General features: G+C 33.6%; 1 protein-coding gene across 1 annotated transcript; it reads right to left on the reverse strand.

Annotated features, from left to right (window-relative positions):
* Positions 1-35: 35 nt before the first annotated feature.
* Positions 36-12,023, reverse strand: LOC123910860 (ARM REPEAT PROTEIN INTERACTING WITH ABF2). Its single transcript, XM_045962145.1, has 19 exons — positions 11,360-12,023; positions 11,116-11,279; positions 10,456-10,628; positions 10,247-10,367; positions 10,070-10,144; positions 9,866-9,960; positions 9,304-9,379; positions 8,696-8,803; positions 8,216-8,344; positions 8,049-8,117; positions 7,795-7,854; positions 7,467-7,590; positions 7,206-7,345; positions 6,775-6,838; positions 6,567-6,646; positions 1,826-1,890; positions 1,620-1,737; positions 1,401-1,525; positions 36-616 (listed from the first exon to the last, which is right to left on the reverse strand). Exons 1-19 carry the CDS (start codon positions 11,610-11,612, stop codon positions 526-528), a joined length of 2,130 nt encoding a protein of 709 aa, XP_045818101.1. The 5' UTR covers positions 11,613-12,023; the 3' UTR covers positions 36-525.
* Between the last annotated feature and the right edge of the window lie 7,565 nt (positions 12,024-19,588).

Below are 19,588 nucleotides of genomic sequence, written 5' to 3' on the forward strand. Positions count from 1 at the left end.
TCATTCTATATAGTATTATTGCACGACACCATATATAAAGAAGATAAAAAAATTATAAGCTCTCATGCATACATAAATGATGTATTTGTAACATTAGTTTACAAACACATTTTTGTGATAAAACAAAACTAAAAGACAATCCATTAACACAACTTTCTTGCAAAGGACTATCTAGAAGTCATCTATACATGAAACGCTTGGGTAACCTATAACATAACCATGAACTCAACAATTGTACTGCAAAATCGATTGAGATAGAGAACTATCAATTCATAACCATCACAATATTGCACTAGGAAAAAAAACTGTTCGTGAAGGTCGTGTATGCTACATCTATGACAACGACGTTACAACTAGACGGGAGCGATACAGCACCAGAAAACACCACTTTGATGTCAGACATTTCTTCAAAACCATGCTGTTCTGAATCCAGGAGACCTCCGCCACACATTCAATAAAAGAAATAGCATCTACCATATTATGTACATTGCAATCTGTTAGATGTCAATAATAGAATGGCACATACTACGCCTGGATGTTGGAATTCCCCTTTGTAAGAGTTTTAACAAAGTAATTGCGGATCTCAGGTATTGTACTCTGAATCAAATGAGAGTGTCTGCAAACAGTTGGCACAAACAAAATTTAGAAATTTAAGAAGCTAACAAATCAAAAGAAATTTAAGAACCACTGCAATATTAAATGTGAATTTCAATCATCATATTCACAATTTAAGTATAAGGAAGCAACCGTACCCAAAACAACTGCTTTAACCAACCAACTAAAACTCTTAAAAAAAAAAAAAAAAAAAAACTGACCAACTAAATCATCCAGCTTATTTCAAAGCGAAGGTCAGTGTGTGTCTACTGTGAATCAACTATACAATGACGTATAAACCGCAGTTATATCATATTTGTCAAGATAAAAGCAAGCAAGATGAATAATAAGAACCACGTTTACTACTTTCTTCAAACGTTGAGAAAACCATCCGTGTCTCCCCATTCCATATATCACTGAGAAACCTTTACTCAAAGGTGAAATAGTGTGATTGTGAAGACATTCCTTGTTAATTATTGGGTATATTAGGATGTAAAATTTTATTCTAGACCTGTAAAAGAATATCGCTGTTTAAGATGTGCCAGAGACTTCCAACATATGGATTCATTTTAGGTCAACATGTTTTGCCAAAACTACATGGAACATACAAAAGACTAAAGCCTATAGCTTATTCGAGATTCTTAGATTTATTTTTTTGAAAGGGAGGAGATTCTTAGACATATAGTCTGTTAAGATTGCATATTTATAAGTTTATAAAAAATATCTGCTGTTGGACATTACAACAGAAAAGAAGTATCCACAAAAAGCAAGAAGCAAACATGTGATTGAGGGAATCAAATATATACCCTGGCATTGCACTTAATTTATCGAAGTGCTCCAAGATAAAAAGTATGCATGTGTGTCTCAATGATATAGCATTGAATGCTTCCGAAAGTTCATACATACTTGACACACTCTCCACTGATACATCCTGTGATAAAAAATCAAGTAATGATGAATTCACTTTCTATTCTAATATTAGTTCGGGAAATAATACTCTAACAAAACCAATTCACTTAGCTAACCTGTGCAATTGTGTATTCACATAGTCTCTTAAGCCCTTCTAAGAGATATTGATCAGCTGCTCGGAGGAGATCTTGAGCAATTTCAAGAGTGACATCAACTGATCCAGTATATATAAATCTGGACAAAGATTAAACAATGAGATTTAAGTTATCCTCAATCATTACAAGCTTTCACAGCACAACTTTCATAAAGCATATGATTAGACCTCATCATCAGCTCAAAGACCTCCCATCTAATATTTGGAATCTCAATGTCCCTTGCATCCTTCTCCTGTGTCATACAAAGAATTGTATATCAAGCACATGGATTATAACATGGTATCACTTCAATGCAAACTTTTATTTTTATATTTAAATTCAATTTGCAATACTAACTGTTGGAAAATATTTAGTTTCCTAGTTTGTTATTTCTAGGAGATTCTAAGCTTATCTATTATTTCCTTTTATATTTGTACTCTTCCTATTTAAACCAGCCTTGAGCTGAGGAATAAAAAACAACAGTATTTACTTATTATTTTCTACATGGTATCGAGAGCTCCCGATTTTGGGGGTCTCGCTTCCGCAAAACCCTAGCCGCCGTCGTGTTTACAATCTGACCACGACGACTGATTTTGTGTGCGGCACTGTTCACACGTGGTACTGTTCACGCGCACTGTTCATTTAAAATACTGTTCATCGGAGGCACTGTTCATACGTACTGTTCACGTGATTACTGTTTACGAGTACTGTTCACCGGCGTTACTTTTCTTTAATGCTTCCGGTACTCCTTGGCTAAGATTATTAATTATGACGTTTTTTTATTCTCGACGACGATCATCCACTTTCAAATACCGTCGTGAATGCAAATATTGTCATCGTTTGGGACATACTATTTTTCAATGTTGGAAATTACATGGTCTTCCGCGACCTTCAAATCAGAAGAACAAAGGTGGAGGTGAGGGTCATACATTCCAAGCCAGTAATTCTGATCAAGAGCATCAGTCTTCTTCAATTCAGCTTTCATTCACGATGGAACAACTAGACAGACTGTACAAAATTCTTGAATCTAACACTCTTTCTGGCTCTGTTGCCCCCAAAGGTACTTCTGCCCTTTTTAGTGTCAGTCCTAGTCGTGCTTGGATAGTAGATTCGGGTGCAAGTGATCACATGACTGGTGATTCTACTCTGTTTTCTTCTTATAGTCCATGTGCAGGTAACCATAAAATAAAAATTGCGGATGGATCCTTTTCAGCCATTGCGGGTAAAGGTTCGGTTGTGTTGTCTCCAAGTCTAACCCTTAAAGATGTTTTTCATGTCCCAAATCTATCTTGTAGTCTCATGTCTGTCAGTAAATTAGCCCAAGATAGAAATTGTCAAACTAATTTTTTCCGTACTCATTGTGTTTTTCAGGATTTGAACTTGGGGAAGATGATTGGTAGTGCTAAGGAGAGTGGAGGACTCTACTACTTCGACATTGAACCTGAATCACAACTACCTTCCAAACCAATAAGTTCATGCTTTGAATCTTTTTTAGTTTTGAATAATAATAATGATGATGTTATGTTATGGCATTCACGATTAGGTCATCCTAGTTTTCCTTATTTAAAACACTTATTTCCTGAGTTATTTCGTAATAAGGATTTATCTTTGTTTAAATGTGAAGCATGTGAATTTGCAAAACATCATCGTTCTCATTTTCCATTACAGCCCTACAAACCATCAAAACCTTTTTCTGTTATTCACAGTGATGTTTGGGGCCCTAACCGAACAAGTACACTTTCTCATAAAAAATGGTTTATCACATTTATAGATGATCACTCAAGAGTTAGTTGGGTGTACTTGTTAAAAGGGAAATCTGACGTTTGTCAGGCCGTAAAAGATTTTGTTAAAATGGTGCAAAATCAATTTCAAACAAATATTCAAGTATTTAGAAGTGATAACGGCAAAGAATATTTTAACACAATGTTGAGTGATTTTTTTCGTGAAAATGGAATTGTGCATCAAAGTTCATGTCCTAACACTCCCCAACAAAATGGAGTTGCAGAAAGAAAAAATAGGCACTTGTTGGAGGTGGCTAGAGCTTTACTTTTCGCAAGTAAAGTACCAAATTATTTGTGGGGTGAAGCAGTTTTAACAGCTGCATACTTAATTAACAGAGTGCCCTCCAAAGTTCTTAATTTTAAAACTCCAATTCATATTTTCAAAGAATGTTTTCCTAATGATCGTGTTTCAAACGATTTGACCTTAAAAATCTTTGGTTGCACTGCATTTGTTCATGAACATAAGAATATTAGCAAACTCGAACCGCGTGCTATAAAATGTGTTTTTGTTGGGTATTCTCCAACCCAGAAGGGATATAAATGTTTTGATCCAAAAAACCAGAAAATGTTTGTCACCATGGATGTTACATTCTTTGAAAACAAACCTTTTTTTGACACGCATCTTCAGGGGGGAAATTTAAATGAAGATTCGTCTCAAATTGAGGACATGAGTTTTTTTAACTCGTTTCAAACTGAGGACATGAGTTTTTTTAATAATTTATCTTTGCCGGTATCACAAAGTTCTAAGACTTATACTTCTGCACCAACGAAAAATGACCATGATTTTTTATCTAATCCTACTCCTGTTTTGAGTAGTGAGCTTGGTGAATCCGAGCCTACATTTTCTCATGAAGAAAACAATGAGAATCTTGAAAACAATGATAATGATGATCTAATTGAAATGCCACAAAATAATGAGTCATATAAAGATAATAGGTTTGAAGCAGGAAACAAGACTTGGAAAGGAAAGGTTTTTGTGAGAAAGAATCACAAAGAAAGTGATGAGTCCACATCTCAACACTGTCATGAATCTGAACTGGGGGATGATCAACTTCCTAAAAAAAGAAAAGGTAAGTCTATCTCTGTTTCTGAGAGTCGTATTTTGTATCCTGATATCGATGATCCTGTGGCTGTTAGAAAACCTGTTAGATCTTGCACTAAATACCCATTGTCCAATTTTATATCATATTCAAATTTGTCTTCATCTTTTTCTGCCTTTACCTCAAAATTGTCTAGTGTAGAGATTCCAAAAAATGTACAGGTTGCTCTAGAAGTTCCAAAGTGGAGGGAAGCTGTACTTGAGGAGATGAAAGCTCTTGAAAAGAACAAAACCTGGAGTGTTATGACACTACCGGATGGCAAGAAGACGGTTGGATGCAAATGGGTGTTTACTGTGAAGTATAATTCAGATGGGTCAATCGAAAGGTACAAGGCTCGATTGGTGGCTAAGGGTTTTACTCAAACCTATGGTATAGACTACTCAGAGACTTTTGCTCCTGTTGCAAAATTGAACACTGTCAGAATTCTCTTGTCTCTTGCTGCTAACTTAGATTGGCCCCTACATCAGTTGGATGTTAAGAATGCTTTTCTCAATGGTGATTTAGAAGAAGAAGTATATATGGACATTCCTCCTGGCTTTGAAGACAAGTTTGGATCAAATGTATGCAAGCTAAATAAGTCTTTGTATGGATTAAAGCAGTCTCCTAGAGCTTGGTTTGAAAAGTTCACTTATTCCATGAAGAAACAAGGATACATTCAAGGACAAGCTGACCACACCTTGTTCACAAAGTTCTCCCAAGATGGAAAAATTGCTGTCCTAATTGTTTATGTTGATGATATCGTCCTTACTGGAGATGATATAGTTGAAATGGCAAGAGTAAAGGAGAAATTAGCATTAGACTTTGAAATCAAGGACTTGGGATCCATGAGATATTTTCTTGGTATGGAGGTTGCTCGATCAAAAGATGGTATTGTAGTTTCCCAGCAAAAATACATTCTAGATTTATTGAAAGAAACAGGAATGAGTGGATGTCGACCAGCAGATACTCCCATAGATCCTAATGCAAAACTTTGGGAAGAAGGTAGTGTTCCTGTTGATACTGGAAGATACCAGAGATTGGTTGGGAAACTGATTTATTTGTCACACACTAGACCTGACATTGCTTTCTCGGTTAGTGTAGTAAGTCAGTTTATGCATTCTCCTTTTGAGGAACATCTTGAGGCAGTCTATAGGATACTGCGATATTTGAAAGCAAATCCCGGAAAGGGATTATTTTTTAAGAAGACTAATGAAAGAAATGTGTCTATCTTTACCGATGCTGATTGGGCAGGTTCAGTCACTGACAGAAGATCAACCTCCGGATATTGTACCTATGTTTGGGGTAATCTTGTGACATGGAGGAGCAAGAAACAAGGAGTTGTAGCAAGAAGTAGTGCAGAAGCTGAGTTTAGAGCTATGGCTCAAGGTATTTGTGAAGGATTATGGATCCACAGAGTCCTAGAAGAGCTTAAGATGAAAATTGAGCTTCCATTGAAATTATACTCTGACAGTAAAGCCGCTATTAGCATAGCTCATAACCCAGTTCAACATGACAGAACCAAGCATATTGAGATCGATCGACATTTCATAAAAGAGAAGTTAGATGCCGGAATCATATGTCTACCTTTTGTAACTTCGAGTCAGCAAACTGCAGATATCTTGACCAAAAGCTTAGCAAGACCCACCTTTGAGCATTTGATCGGCAAGTTGGGCATGATAGATATCTATGCACCAACTTGAGGGGGGGTGTTGGAAAATATTTAGTTTCCTAGTTTGTTATTTCTAGGAGATTCTAAGCTTATCTATTATTTCCTTTTATATTTGTACTCTTCCTATTTAAACCAGCCTTGAGCTGAGGAATAAAAAACAACAGTATTTACTTATTATTTTCTACACTAACTTTTAGTGCTATATTTAAATTCACCATTCAATCCAAAAGCCTAATATATGATATCCAACAAAAGTTTTAACAGGGATGAGAAAGCATTAAAACCAAAAGAACAGTAGGTGATAAACATAGTAGAGAGCAACCAACAAAGGAGGTATCTTTTTTGGTAGATAGTCAACAATAACAATAGCCAGGAGTGGGGAGAGAGGAGATATACCCACCCTATAACCACCATCAAACATTGCACGAAATGCATCGGAAGATGCAAGTAAACAGATTCTGTGAGCATAAAACCGTTTACCTGCAACAAAGTATAAAAATACCCGGTTATCTACAAATGTCAACTAAAACTATGACACTACATTTCAGGTAAGTTATTTTTCAAGAAACATTTATCAGCAAGAAACAATATGGATAGAAAGTATCAACCTTCAACCAAAAATGTAACGTCGGACAAGGTAGCATTGTTTACATACTGCTCTCCCAAATAGACCTGCAAGAAGTACAATCTAGGATCATAGATATTCCAACATTGAAAAACAACTTATCCAGAATCATCTAGACCGGATAGAAAGTAAGGAAAAAGGACAAAACTAGGCATCAGATGCTAATTAATTAAACATAGCATATATTCATAACTAGACGCCGACATCAAGATATCAGTTTTATAGATTGTGGACCATGGTGGAAGGCCAAAATCTGCCATAAACACCATGGTGCCGCCATGCTTCACAAATTGGACATCGTGGTTGTCGAAAACAAAAAAACACCGCCACAATCTTACATGGCTGAAGAGAAAGCAAACTCTTAGCAGTGAGATTATGAAGCCTGGAGAGAAAGCAAACTGTATATAAGGCTACCTGGGGTGTTGGGGATGGAGGAGCAGCATCTACAGGAGACAGAGCCATAGCTTTGTTAGCCAACTTGCATAAAGCCACGGCACCGTCAAGTTGCTGCTTAGGGCAGGATGAACCAAGAAGTCCAATAAGCAATTCCAGCCCTGCATGAACAGATGCTTAGCTTCAAAAAGAATCGAATAGGAAACAAAGTATCCATAAAAAGGATTTCATAGGCAAGATACATAACACCAATGCAAAATGGTTGACTAAGAATATGCATACCATTGTGGTCAATAAATATTTTTCTCTGGTCATCTGCAGAACAAAGATGAGCAAGAGCCAAAGCAACTCGTCTTTGGAATGCCTTGTCTGAAACTCGCATAAGATATAACAAATGGTTCAACACCTACAAAGAGAAAATTAATAGATTACAAAATTGATCACAATATGAAACTTGGAACTTGTATAATAAGGCTTGGTGGTTTATTGTTGTATAGAACTTATTAAGCTTATAGCTGATACAGTGATAGCATCCCTGTCATTTCCATGTTAATTACAGTATAATGAGGAAACTCAGTAAAGTAACAAGTCAATGTGACATTGTGCTTACACGACCATGAATCTTCTCTTCTAGTCTCTTCAATGTCTTAGCAACACAATCCTTAGTTGCCTACAATAGAAACCAATAGCATTTCCATAAAGATCAGTGTGTCAAAAAGCCTAATGTTTCCAGTTCGTAACGATAAAATTTTCTTGCAATCACCAATATCATTGAATATTAATATTGATATAGGCAATAAATGGGTTTAAAGCACAAACTATGAAACCAGAGCTGCTACTTGCGTATTAAAAAGATAAACTTACTTGAATAATAAACTCTCCATCCTGGAGTCTCTTAATTCCACCTACTCTAATAAAGTCGGGCACATTATCCTATGGCACAAAGTAAGATAATATTAAATTTGGTTTTCAATAATAAATTTTCTATGACATAATATCTTTATCATTAGAGTTCTTATAGTTTATCTTACCTCATTCTCTGCAAGGCCATAAAGAGCAAAAGCAGCATTATGTTGCAAAGACCCGTTTTTTGAGTCAAGAAGCTTCAGCAATGGCATTAAGCCGCCAGTGTGTGCAATACCAGCTTGGTTATGTGTGTCCTGACATATAAAATTTAATATCTTCAGGTCAAAGGAAATAGTTATGGTGTTAAAAGGATTTTGGAATTCAGCTTACAAATGGAAATAGTACATGAAACTTGAATTATTATTTTTTTTGTTGCATAAAATTTGAATTTAAAAAGCTGCGATATAAATAAAATTAATAAGACAGCTTAGGTGCTCAAATCTAAGCTCACTTAATTCAACGCTTAAAAGTTTCAGCTTCAAAAACAACATAGGAAAAAATAAGAGCTAATAGTATTAGTTTTCATGAATATAGAGATGAAATTAACCTCTGGAGTTGCACACACAAGTACAATAACATGGAAAAAACAAAGGAGAACAAAAAACCTGTGCCAATCTTCCCAATGCAAACGCAGACATTTCTTTGAGCTGAACATCGGGAGACTGAAGCATATCTATCAAAGGCCGTACAGCACCTCTTTGTACAATGTGAACCTACAAAAACCAAGTTCAACAGAAGATAAGAATTAAATTTTGGAGAGACATAACACATTAAGCATCTGTTAGGATCCTTTCTTTGAGCAATAAAGAATTCCTAGAATAATGGTGTAAAAACATATTCAACTGAATAAAGATTGCAAACAAATGAAGGATTTCTTATTTCTCTAGAGAGATTGAAAAAGAAGATACAAAAGGTTTACAAAGGAGCACCTGTCCTTTCATACTGCAATAACCAGTCCAAAAACTCAATTATTCTAAAAGCTATTATCTCCTCTACCAACTGAGGACTATTTAAAGACTTTCGAAGAATAACCAAAATAGCGCGCTTAACAACCCCTAACAAACTCATCAACTTAATAACTAACTTAACAGCATCAAAGAGCAGTTAACACATACCTATCCAGAAAGATTAACACAGAATTCAACATTTGAAATTGTTCTAAAACAATTTGGTGTATATTGTTGATAGTTAGAAAACTAAAGTCTGTGTTTACCTTGCAGTCTGAATCGGTCGCTGCAAACTGTCCAAGTAACAATGCTGCTTCTCTCTGACTTTCTGAGCAACAGGAGCTGTTACATATACAACACCATTAGCATAGATAAATAAGAAGATATCCTTCTCGGCAATATACTTTGGTCTTGGAAGATTATTGCCGCGAAAAGGGAGCTTTGGAGATATTATACTCCCTCCGTCCCAAAATAAATGACCTATTTTTTACTTTGTCTACTATTCATATGATCTCCTTTGACTGTATTTTTTTACTAATATGTATATGCAAATATTAGCATATGAAATGTTGTTTGATTTGTCTCGATGAGTATTTTCAAAATATATAATTTTTATAATTTTTAATAATAGATAATTTGATATATTAATGATTAAAGTTGTGCATTGGCAAACATGAAGGTGGTCAACTAGGTCATTTATTTTGGGACGGAGGGAGTAATTAATTTTATGATATCATGATATCAATATAAGTTGAAGGTAGGGTTGCAGAAGAGGTACAAGATTAAAGGGAGCGTTGTATTTTTCATGGGTTCAAATAGAGAATATACCTCAGTAATCCAATAACAGGTTGCAAGGCTCCAGCAAGAATAACTTCTTTCTTTATATTGGGGGAGGAGTGGACCAGATTTCCGATCACACCAACCTGTAATAAAATAAAATTCAATGAATGTGCACAATAAGAGAAGTGTAAAGACCAAACACAAGAGTATTGCAAATTAAGAATCTATAATTAAGGCTACACTAGTAAATACCGCTTCATAATGAATAGCAGCATCTTCTGACCGGAGCATCAAAATCAGAGTTGGAAGAGCATTGCATTCAACAATCTGACAAATCGTGACAATGTTATGTAACTTAGTCATATACTTATATCATATTAAAATTTATCTAAATGACTAAATCCCCATCTTTCAAAGAAGCCCACTTACCTGATTCTTATTTTCATCATTTTTAAAAGCCAGGGTCCGTAATGCACCAGCAGCTGCTCTTTGCACCTTTGTATCCGCAAATTCAAGCAAATGAACTAATGGTGGAATCCCACCTTCCGTCCTATACATTAACTCCAGATCATCATCATGTTAAACAGAATCATTTCAAATTAAATTTCATTTGTATAGTATTCCTTGAAGAAGCAAACCTAACACGGGTTTTAATACTGCTATTCTCATGAGCAAGGTTAGTGATCGCATCCGCAGCCCTCCGAATGAGACTATTAATGGCACGTGATGTTAACCCATTCTTATGTCTCTTCAAAAGATCAACAAGATGCTTTACGGCACCATTATCAACAATGAGCTGTTGATGTTCTGGCTGTAGAAAGGCATTTCAAACAAACTAATTAGTTTAGGTCAGGACTAAGGAATCATTCGACATATTAGACCTTCAAACATATCTTAGAAACTTCCCTATACCATTCTACAATCCCCTCAAATCTTTTAACCTAAATAATCTCATAATATAATAAAGGGATAAATAAAATTTCCAATTAAAAACACATAATCAATATACTTGTAAGTAAATATATTAGAATACAAATAACTATCATGGAACTATAATTTATTTATTTTTTGATAAACCAAGGTATCCTTGAGCTCCATGCACGACTGCAGAGACTAATCCATCCCTCGAGGTAGGTAACTAAGATATGGAACTATAATCTTAATGAATGGTAAGCAAAATCATATCAAACAAATGCATACAATCTAGAACTTGCACAATTCAATGCATAAATAAATTGAGCGACAATTATTTACAAATAAAAGCTTCTAAATAAGAGAAAAAGATGAAGTGAAGTTACCTTAACGGCAAGAAGTCCAAGTGCGAAAGCGCTTCCTTTCTCAACCTCATGCTCAAACGGCAACAGCTTCGGAACGCTGTCGTTTTGAGGCAAAGGAGGAGATTGAAGATGCTTAATCAAAGCTGGAATAGCACCTCCTTCAACAATCAGGTTCACAATTTCCTCTACAATTGCAACAACAACCGAATTATGGATTCAGATAACAACACATGCATGTGAATTCGAATAGAAAAAATGAATCAACCGTTTTTGGCAAGATCGGCGAGGGCGTGAGTGGCGCGCTTAGCAGAAGCTCTATCGGATTCTTTAGATGAAAAAGTGGAAAGAAGGATTGAAACGTGTTGGTTGATATCGGAGAGAAGAGCGTCGCGTGTTTCTCCGGTGGGAGGAAGAGAGATCTGTTGTTGAAATTCTTCTTCCTCTTGTTGGAGTTTCCTCTTTTGGCCTTTCTTCTCCGGGAGGTTGTGATGATGATCTGGACGCTTCTGAAGCTCCATCAACGAACGAACGCCGGAGGAAGAAGAAGAAGAAGAAGAAGAAGTATCTCTCTCCTCTCTCTCTCTCTATCTCTTTTTCAATTTCACTTTTTCTCTCTCTGTGTATATGGAATAGAGAGAGAGAAAGAGATAGAAAGAAGAGAAACGAGTGTAACAGAAAATGAGGTGAGAGAGAAGAGTTTGATCCAAAATGGGATTTGGGATTTGAATACAGAGATGATGATGAAGCATAACAGATCGGGGGGTATTTTGGGAATTAAGGACCTATTTTTCTTTTTTCATTTTCAGCGAAGCGGAGGAAAGGTGTCGGCTTGTGAAACGGCCGCACTATTTCGAGTTAACGAAGGAGTGAACAGTGCGCACTAACTATAGAAAAATTAATTGAACTGCACATTACTAATTTAAAACTATAGGTAAACTGATTAAACTGACGAATTAAATTAATCTAAATTGAATAATGACGTTTTAGTTTGTTTCGGATCAAAAACTGAATTCAATTCATTCAGTTAATAGAAATAGGAATTGATTCAGTTAAATAGAAATAGATTTTTTATTAAGTAAATAAAATTATGTTTGTGTATTTAATTTTATATTTTTTGATAAAATAATGTACCAAAAAAAAATAAAGGGTTAATTATATTTTTGGTCTACTGAATTTTTTTTTTTGAAATATATTAAAACCAAAGAATAGACTTTACTAGCACATGTTTACATGCAGGAACAGAACGCTGAAAATAAAAACTCAATCGATGCCAAAACAAACAAAATGGTTCAACCACCATAGTCTACTAAGCCCCCGTTTGGATTATCTTATTTTTTAATTTATGCAAACATCTTATGCATTTTTTATATATTATTATAAGTTTGTCAATGTGGTTTATGATAAAATAACTTATAAAAATATAATTTTCACTAATGTGAACTTATAAAATAGCATAAAACTTAATTTATATTGCATAAGTTGTTTGCATAAGTTCAAAAATAAGCTATTCCAGACGGGCCCTGAATATATTAATTGTTCCTTTTAGTTTCTTTAAAATTTTCTTTTTAACTTTAGTCCATCTTAATTTTCTGCTTTTAATTTTAGTTCTTAATTTTTAGAAAATTCACATATTATGTTTCAAAATATTTTTATAAAACATACCATTATTAAGAAATTAAAACATTATTAGTTTAATTATTTATTTTTTGTTAATTTATCTATAACTTCAAATTAAATTGTTAAAGTTTGGATTAAATAATTAAACTAGTGATATTTTAATGTCTTAATAACGATATGTCATCAAAATAAGTCATTTCGAACATGCTACTTCAACTTCTATAAACAATGAAGAACTAAAATTAAAGAATACAAATTTAAAGAGACTGAAGTTAGAAGAAAATTTCATCATATGCTCAAGAAGTAGATTTTGACTCATTTCTTAAAAAAAAATAGAATAAAAGAATTCATATATGTTCAACAAATTCTTCAAAGAAAATTAAAAATTGATAACGTGAAAGAAAAAAAAAACACTAAAAAAATGAGAGGAAAAGAGTTAAATATGAATAATGTTTATTAAAAAATAAATAAATAGATGAATAATTACACCGTGATAAACATTTAATTGTATGTCTAACTATGATCTTTCAGTCTAGATTAACTCTTATCTCTTATGTTTATGAATAAGAACAATGGCATACTTTGATGGTGATTCCAAGATGTTAGTGCCCTGCATTCTTCATAGGCTATGTATTCCATGGTGTCAACATCTACGATGACCCCTTTGCATAATATGTATATGAAATAATAACAACAAAAACTCTTTTTTGACTTCCCTCAAAAAACAAAAACTCTTTTGATCCTAACATTCAAAGGTATATTCTTTCTTCTGTTTTTACTTTTCTTTTCATCTTCTATTTATTTTAGGGTCATGCTAAATAGTGTCCTCAGGACGCTAGTTAAACATGAAAAGGAAAGTTAGGTTATCTAATTCCTTAATAATTTATAAACTCGTATGACAAATACGATTTGTATGATAATAATCTTGTCTTTGAAGTTTACAGTTTATTTCAATAACCTGATTTAATTGAATTAAAATATGTTCCTAAGTTTTCATATAAGGACAAAAATGAAAAAGCAGGGGATGCAGAAGAAACATAGGGGTGGGATGAGAAAAATTCAGCTTCTAAAAGCTTGCTTTTTGAGAATAGTTGCTACCCAGAATTGGGCCTAATCTTTTTTGAAGAAAAAAATTGGGCCTAATTTGTCTAGCAAAGGGTTGGAAATTTTCTCATCCTCCCACTCACTTTCTCCTCCCTAGCAATTCGGAAAACGTTTTCTGAAATTTTTATAGTGTAAATTTTACACTAGAAAAACAGTTCGGAAGGTATTTTCCAATTTTTTTTTGCGCGCTAGGGGAGTAGGCGAGAAAGTTAGTGGGTGGGATGAGAAAATTTCAAGGAACTATAATACTAGGATCACCTCTTGAAACATAATAATAATTAATACTAATACTAGTACTAGTATTATTCACCACTTAATAGAACATAAAACAAGTAGCTAAGTTAATAGCCTAATTCTTTGATTTCAATTTAATTCCTAATTGAAATACCATTGTAGTCATATGAATTGGTTATGACTAAGAAATTTTATACACACAAATCATGAAAATACAACCAGAAGTATGCACCAATCACTTTACTAATCAAAAACAATATGGTTAACTAAATACAAAAATAAAATTTAATGGTATACTGTGGTGCATTCATGATGTGTTATGTAGCAAATATACACACTGACATACGTGAGTCAATATTTAGGTTTTTTTTCCTTTCACAAAACCACTTGAACATTTTCAATAAATGTAAAAATGTAGCTTACCTAAAGGAGAGATTTGGGACAATCGCGTACAACGTTAATATTCAACAGAAGAGCATGATACACTCACATACTCACATGAGAGAAACCAAAAACTCATGTTGTCACCAATCCATGACATGCTATGATAATAATCCTATCTCCTCCATTACTTAATTCTTAACATATAGTATGTGATTAACAATTATAAAAAAAAGGCTGCGGCTGTTCTAATTATTTGGGAACGTGAATCCCATTTTTTCAGCCGCCACAAAACTTCCTAATGGTTAAATAGGCTTGACCCTTTCTATTAGATTCTTTTTTTTTCCCAAAGGACTTCACACTTATATATCAAAGGAGAATAACTAATGCTTCTTAATAGGAACACATGCTTAACTTTTTCTATTATTATTTTTTTACTCAAAATACACATTAGTATATAATACACACTAATATGTTCTAGTACCCGATGTGAGACTCAAATATTTTATTTTCAATTCACACATAATGTGCTCTTTATTCCAACAGTAACCCCAAGTTTATATTTGATTTCCAACTTCTCAAGTTATTGCAGATGCCCTTCAAAAACATGCCATGACTATATATCCCGAATTTGCCCCCACATGCAGTAGAACTGGATCCATCCAAATTGATTTTCCAAGCTATACATATTTTGGTTGAAATGGATTAGACGCAATCGTCTTTTCTGTAGTGAAAATATTAATATTTGGAGTTGTCTCATCAAATTGAACGGTCTAAAAAATACATATTTGTTTGTCCATCTCTTTATGTATTACTGTATTAGTGAGAAGCCTGTGATAAACTAGCTTCCTTTTTCGAATTGGAACTCAGCCTAATTTGGACCAAACCTATATAATGTCCGTTTGGTTTTGCGTTTGCAAGTCCCAAACACGAGTCTTCATCTTGAGACACGATTTCAAACAGTTTTGGGATGTTCGGATAACATGCAAAACAAGTCACTTAAACGTGATTCTAACTCCAAACGCGAGTCTTTTCAAAGACACAAATTGGAGCATAGAAGATACACGCTAAGGCTGTTGCAATGTTAGTACACACTATAGTCTATAGTGTTCCTCCTCATCTATCAAACATCTGGTTATCAACATATGTCAAGATTTCCTCAATTATTTCAACCAGATTTTATTAGTCTATTATATAGATGCAGAATAAAGCTAACAAAGAAAGAGACGTACATATACATCATTACTTGCATGGGGTCATGGCTCATGATTGCTATTTCAGCTTAAATATTCAGAAGATATTTTGATAAAGAGGACAATATAATATATATCATCTAATCTAACGATAATAATACAAAATTAAATATACCTACTCTATGGATATATGGTGCTTCTAGTTCTTCTGCGGGGTCACAAGTATTTGTTGTCAATTGTCATACCTTTCATCTCCTATATCTGTTTTTGTTCTGTTTTCCTTTTAGCCAATGTGGCTGTGCAGTTAGGCTAGGTTGTTCATAATTTGATTGAGTTATTATTGGTGGGGTTTATATATACATATGATTTTCCCAACTTTCTATTACTTATACATTTCCATTTTTCATTCAACATTGGCGACTAATATCTCGGAACCGGATTTTACACGGTTACTGCATTAACGTAGTACTGTTTCTGACGTCTGATCATAAATTAATTGTTCAAAATAAATTAATCAGAGTCACCCAATCTATTTTGTACAACAGTGATCGTCTATTGTGTGAAGCAGTTCCAGCACACGATCTGAATCCCTAGCATCTCTTGTACTAAATATTTCAAAGAACGCCAACATAACAAACTTAAATTAAATTAAATCGAGGGAAATATATATATAGGTAAATACATGAATGAATAACAATTACAGTAATAGTGAGGTTCCAAAATAAAAAACAATAATTAATAATAATAACTGTGAAAAAAATATTAATTCTATAAATATAACTCAAATGGTACGACGTGAATTCAAACCCGCAACACCTCTCGTTTTCACATTTTGTGATGTCTTTGAAGCAAAAATAACACGTTCATAATTTGAGTTGTATGTCGCAGGTTGAATTGACGGATCGGTCAGGTATGTGCACAATGATATAACATGTTGAGTAACTTGTGGCTTTGATCTTTATGAACTTCAATATCTTGACTTTACCCACTAAAGTAGTTGTTGAGGTAAAATTAATATAATTACTAAAAAAATCACTTATTAAATCAGGAACTTCTGCAATATCTACATAAACATTCACAATTGTACTAATGTTATGTGATTTACGAGCTGGAATTGTGTCTTGAGGTAATGGAGCTTCAGCCAAAAGTCTACCACGGTAATTAAGATAAGCTGTGCTGTTATGATATGTAAAGCTTCCATGATTAGGATTATCAACATTAACCACTATGGCTAATGAAAGATTTAAATCCAAATTTGGTAAAGCACCAATATGAAACCTTCCAAACTTAACTGATTGTAGTGTAATTGTGGGGTCTTTACGCTTGAAATCAGTGAGGAATAAGACTAATAGTATCACTAATACTACAATTAGAAAAATGGTAGTTACACCACAACAAATTTTTAGACCTTTGGTACACTTTAAGCCACATGACATGATGATGGCTTAATTCAAAAATGAATTTGGAAAATCAATTATTATAAGGACAATATATATATATCTTTAGAAGTTAGCTTAGAACCTTGCATTATATATATAGAGTATAGGAATAGCTATATGTTTAGTGATTGTATTTTTTGATGTGAAATCAATGATTAATTAGTTGCTTTTCATAATCAATTTTATTAATTTGGAGATGAAAACTATGAATGAGACGGCTGGATATATGGTATTTGGCTTTCATCCTCCGGCCCTTGTTTTTGCAGTTGCCAAAATTTCCCTTTCACAAAAGCGCTTTTTTTTCCCCTTTTGTACATACATAATGCATTCATCCATAAGAATAAGATATCAACTTAGTGCTAAGAATTTTACTTTTTAACTTTGAGGGAGGAAATTTTTTTAAGGAATGAAATTTAAGTCGACTCAAACAACTATAAAATAATCAAGTGACATATGAAACATGGATAGTCAAATATTGTAATTTGTAAAAATAAATTTGTCAAATACATATCAAATACGTCGCATACATATGAAATATGTCGCAGATACGTATCATAAAAAAGATGAAATAATTAAGGTTGGGTGACATCGATCATTGGGGATGAAAGGATCTACTTCAAGACGGTGTTGAACTTCTTGAAGGAGTAGAATCGTCTCTTGATAACTGAAACTTAGAAGTCGTGTTTTATGAATTGTGGTAATGCGAGAGAAAAGAGTCGATGCATTAACATGCATTAAACAATAATTTATCAAAAATATAATATTTTTAAAAATAAAGTAGTATTTTTTTAAAGTGAAGGGGGTTAATTTAAACCAATAAATAAATATATTTATTTTTGTTTTTGGTCTCTCTCACTTAACAACTACACAATAAATGTTAAGGGGGCGCAACCATTTCAAGCAGCATGCCATGCCAAACTTTGTTAGGCCATATAGCTCTCTGTTTGTCATGTCACATTTTTTGATGGGGAGATGACTCAAAATAGTCGATATTCAATCTGTGGAATATACTTGTGCCAGCAAACCACAAATTAAAACAAGTGAATGGCTACCACTAAGGATTTTGGTGACTGAATGATTGCTTGTAGACGTGAATAGATGTGAACGTGCATATGAAAGATGGTAGAATTTAATTCGATCGAACATAACTTCACCTTAAAACTATAGATCAACTCAAAATATTAACTTATCAATATAAACTCTCGCACCAAATTCAAAATTCTCGATATGAAACTCTAATTTGAATTCATAAAAAATTTCATTCCCGTAAAAATCGATAACACGATCATTGCATTTGAAATTATGGCTCTGAATATAAACACATCGGGGCCATTTGTTAGAGCATTGAGCTAACATACTACGGAGTACTATATGGCAAAACATTAACTCATGCCATGTGACATGTCCCTGGCCGAGAGAGACTATACTTGGAACTTGGAACACAAAATTCACCTTAGTTATTCGTTGACTCTAATTAACCTCATCAGTCATCTCTATTGGGCCTAAGATTATTTTTGGACGGTAATAGATTTTTTAACCTCGAGTGCGTAGCACAAAAAACTTTCTATTAAACAAAAAAAATATCGACGATAGGAGTAATCAAGCATCTAGGATAAACCTTTCACACGCAATTGTTGAGACCAATCTCTCAAAGTAACTAAAATTCTTTTAAGGGTTAACATCTTCCAACAAATATTTTTCATACGCATAAATCAAAAATCAAACTTTAGATCAAATGGTTAAGAGACTAAAATGTCTACTTGAAACTGGAAATTTTAGCTTCTAATTTCACAACAAACTAGTGCATTGGAGCGTGGTTTTTTTGGGTTGCCGCCTCAAAACCAAACACATTCTTGAGTGGAATTAATTTTACCTATAAAATTGATTATAAAGGCTTGAAACCATAATGAAAAATGATAAATAGTACCTTGAGAAACTAGTTAAGAAATCAAATATGGTATGAAAAAATAATCTTTTCAATGCAAAAATCACTTTAAATTTAAATTCAACTCATTAGCATGATTCAACTATAATTTGAAGTTTCTCTAATTTTTTAGGATTGAATGTTTTTGCTCAACTCATTTTAGTGACCATAATGTATATTTACCGAAACAACTCATTGAAAGTCAATATTTGCACATAAAATTAGCATAGATTTTCATGTTCAAGCAAGCAAGGAAGCACCGACCCAAAAAGGAAGCATACAAGAATCTTCCCACTACATACCTCTTTAATTAAACAATAAATGCACATTTAATTAACTAGAATATAACGCCCTTATCCTTACTATAACTAGAAGACTTGAAACTTCCTTCCAAGCTACGCACATGCATCATCAGATCTAATTCAACTATGTACTACTACTCTACTATATTGCATTTATACACAACAAGTATCAATCAACTGCAAGGTCCATTTCAGAGTATCAAATCAACTGCTCTATTAATTACTAATATTATTCATCATCATAATAAACTTCACATTTTCAGAAGCTCATTGTAACGTTATCAAATGGAACCATAATAA

Source organism: Trifolium pratense, linkage group LG2 (assembly GCF_020283565.1).
Source record: "Trifolium pratense cultivar HEN17-A07 linkage group LG2, ARS_RC_1.1, whole genome shotgun sequence".
Lineage (NCBI taxonomy): Eukaryota > Viridiplantae > Streptophyta > Magnoliopsida > Fabales > Fabaceae > Trifolium > Trifolium pratense.

What these genes read in the sequence shown, in the direction of transcription:
- LOC123910860 (XM_045962145.1), bottom strand. Translation starts at nt 11,612, where the DNA reads ATGGAGCTTCAGAAGCGTCCAGATCATCATCACAACCTCCCGGAGAAG. An exon ending in CGCCGATCTTGCCAAAAACG is followed by an intron (nt 11,280 to 11,359) that starts GTTGATTCATTT and finishes TTGCAATTGTAG; the next exon opens with AGGAAATTGTGAACCTGATT. An exon ending in ATGGCCTTGCAGAGAATGAG is followed by an intron (nt 8,118 to 8,215) that starts GTAAGATAAACT and finishes TTTGTGCCATAG; the next exon opens with GATAATGTGCCCGACTTTAT.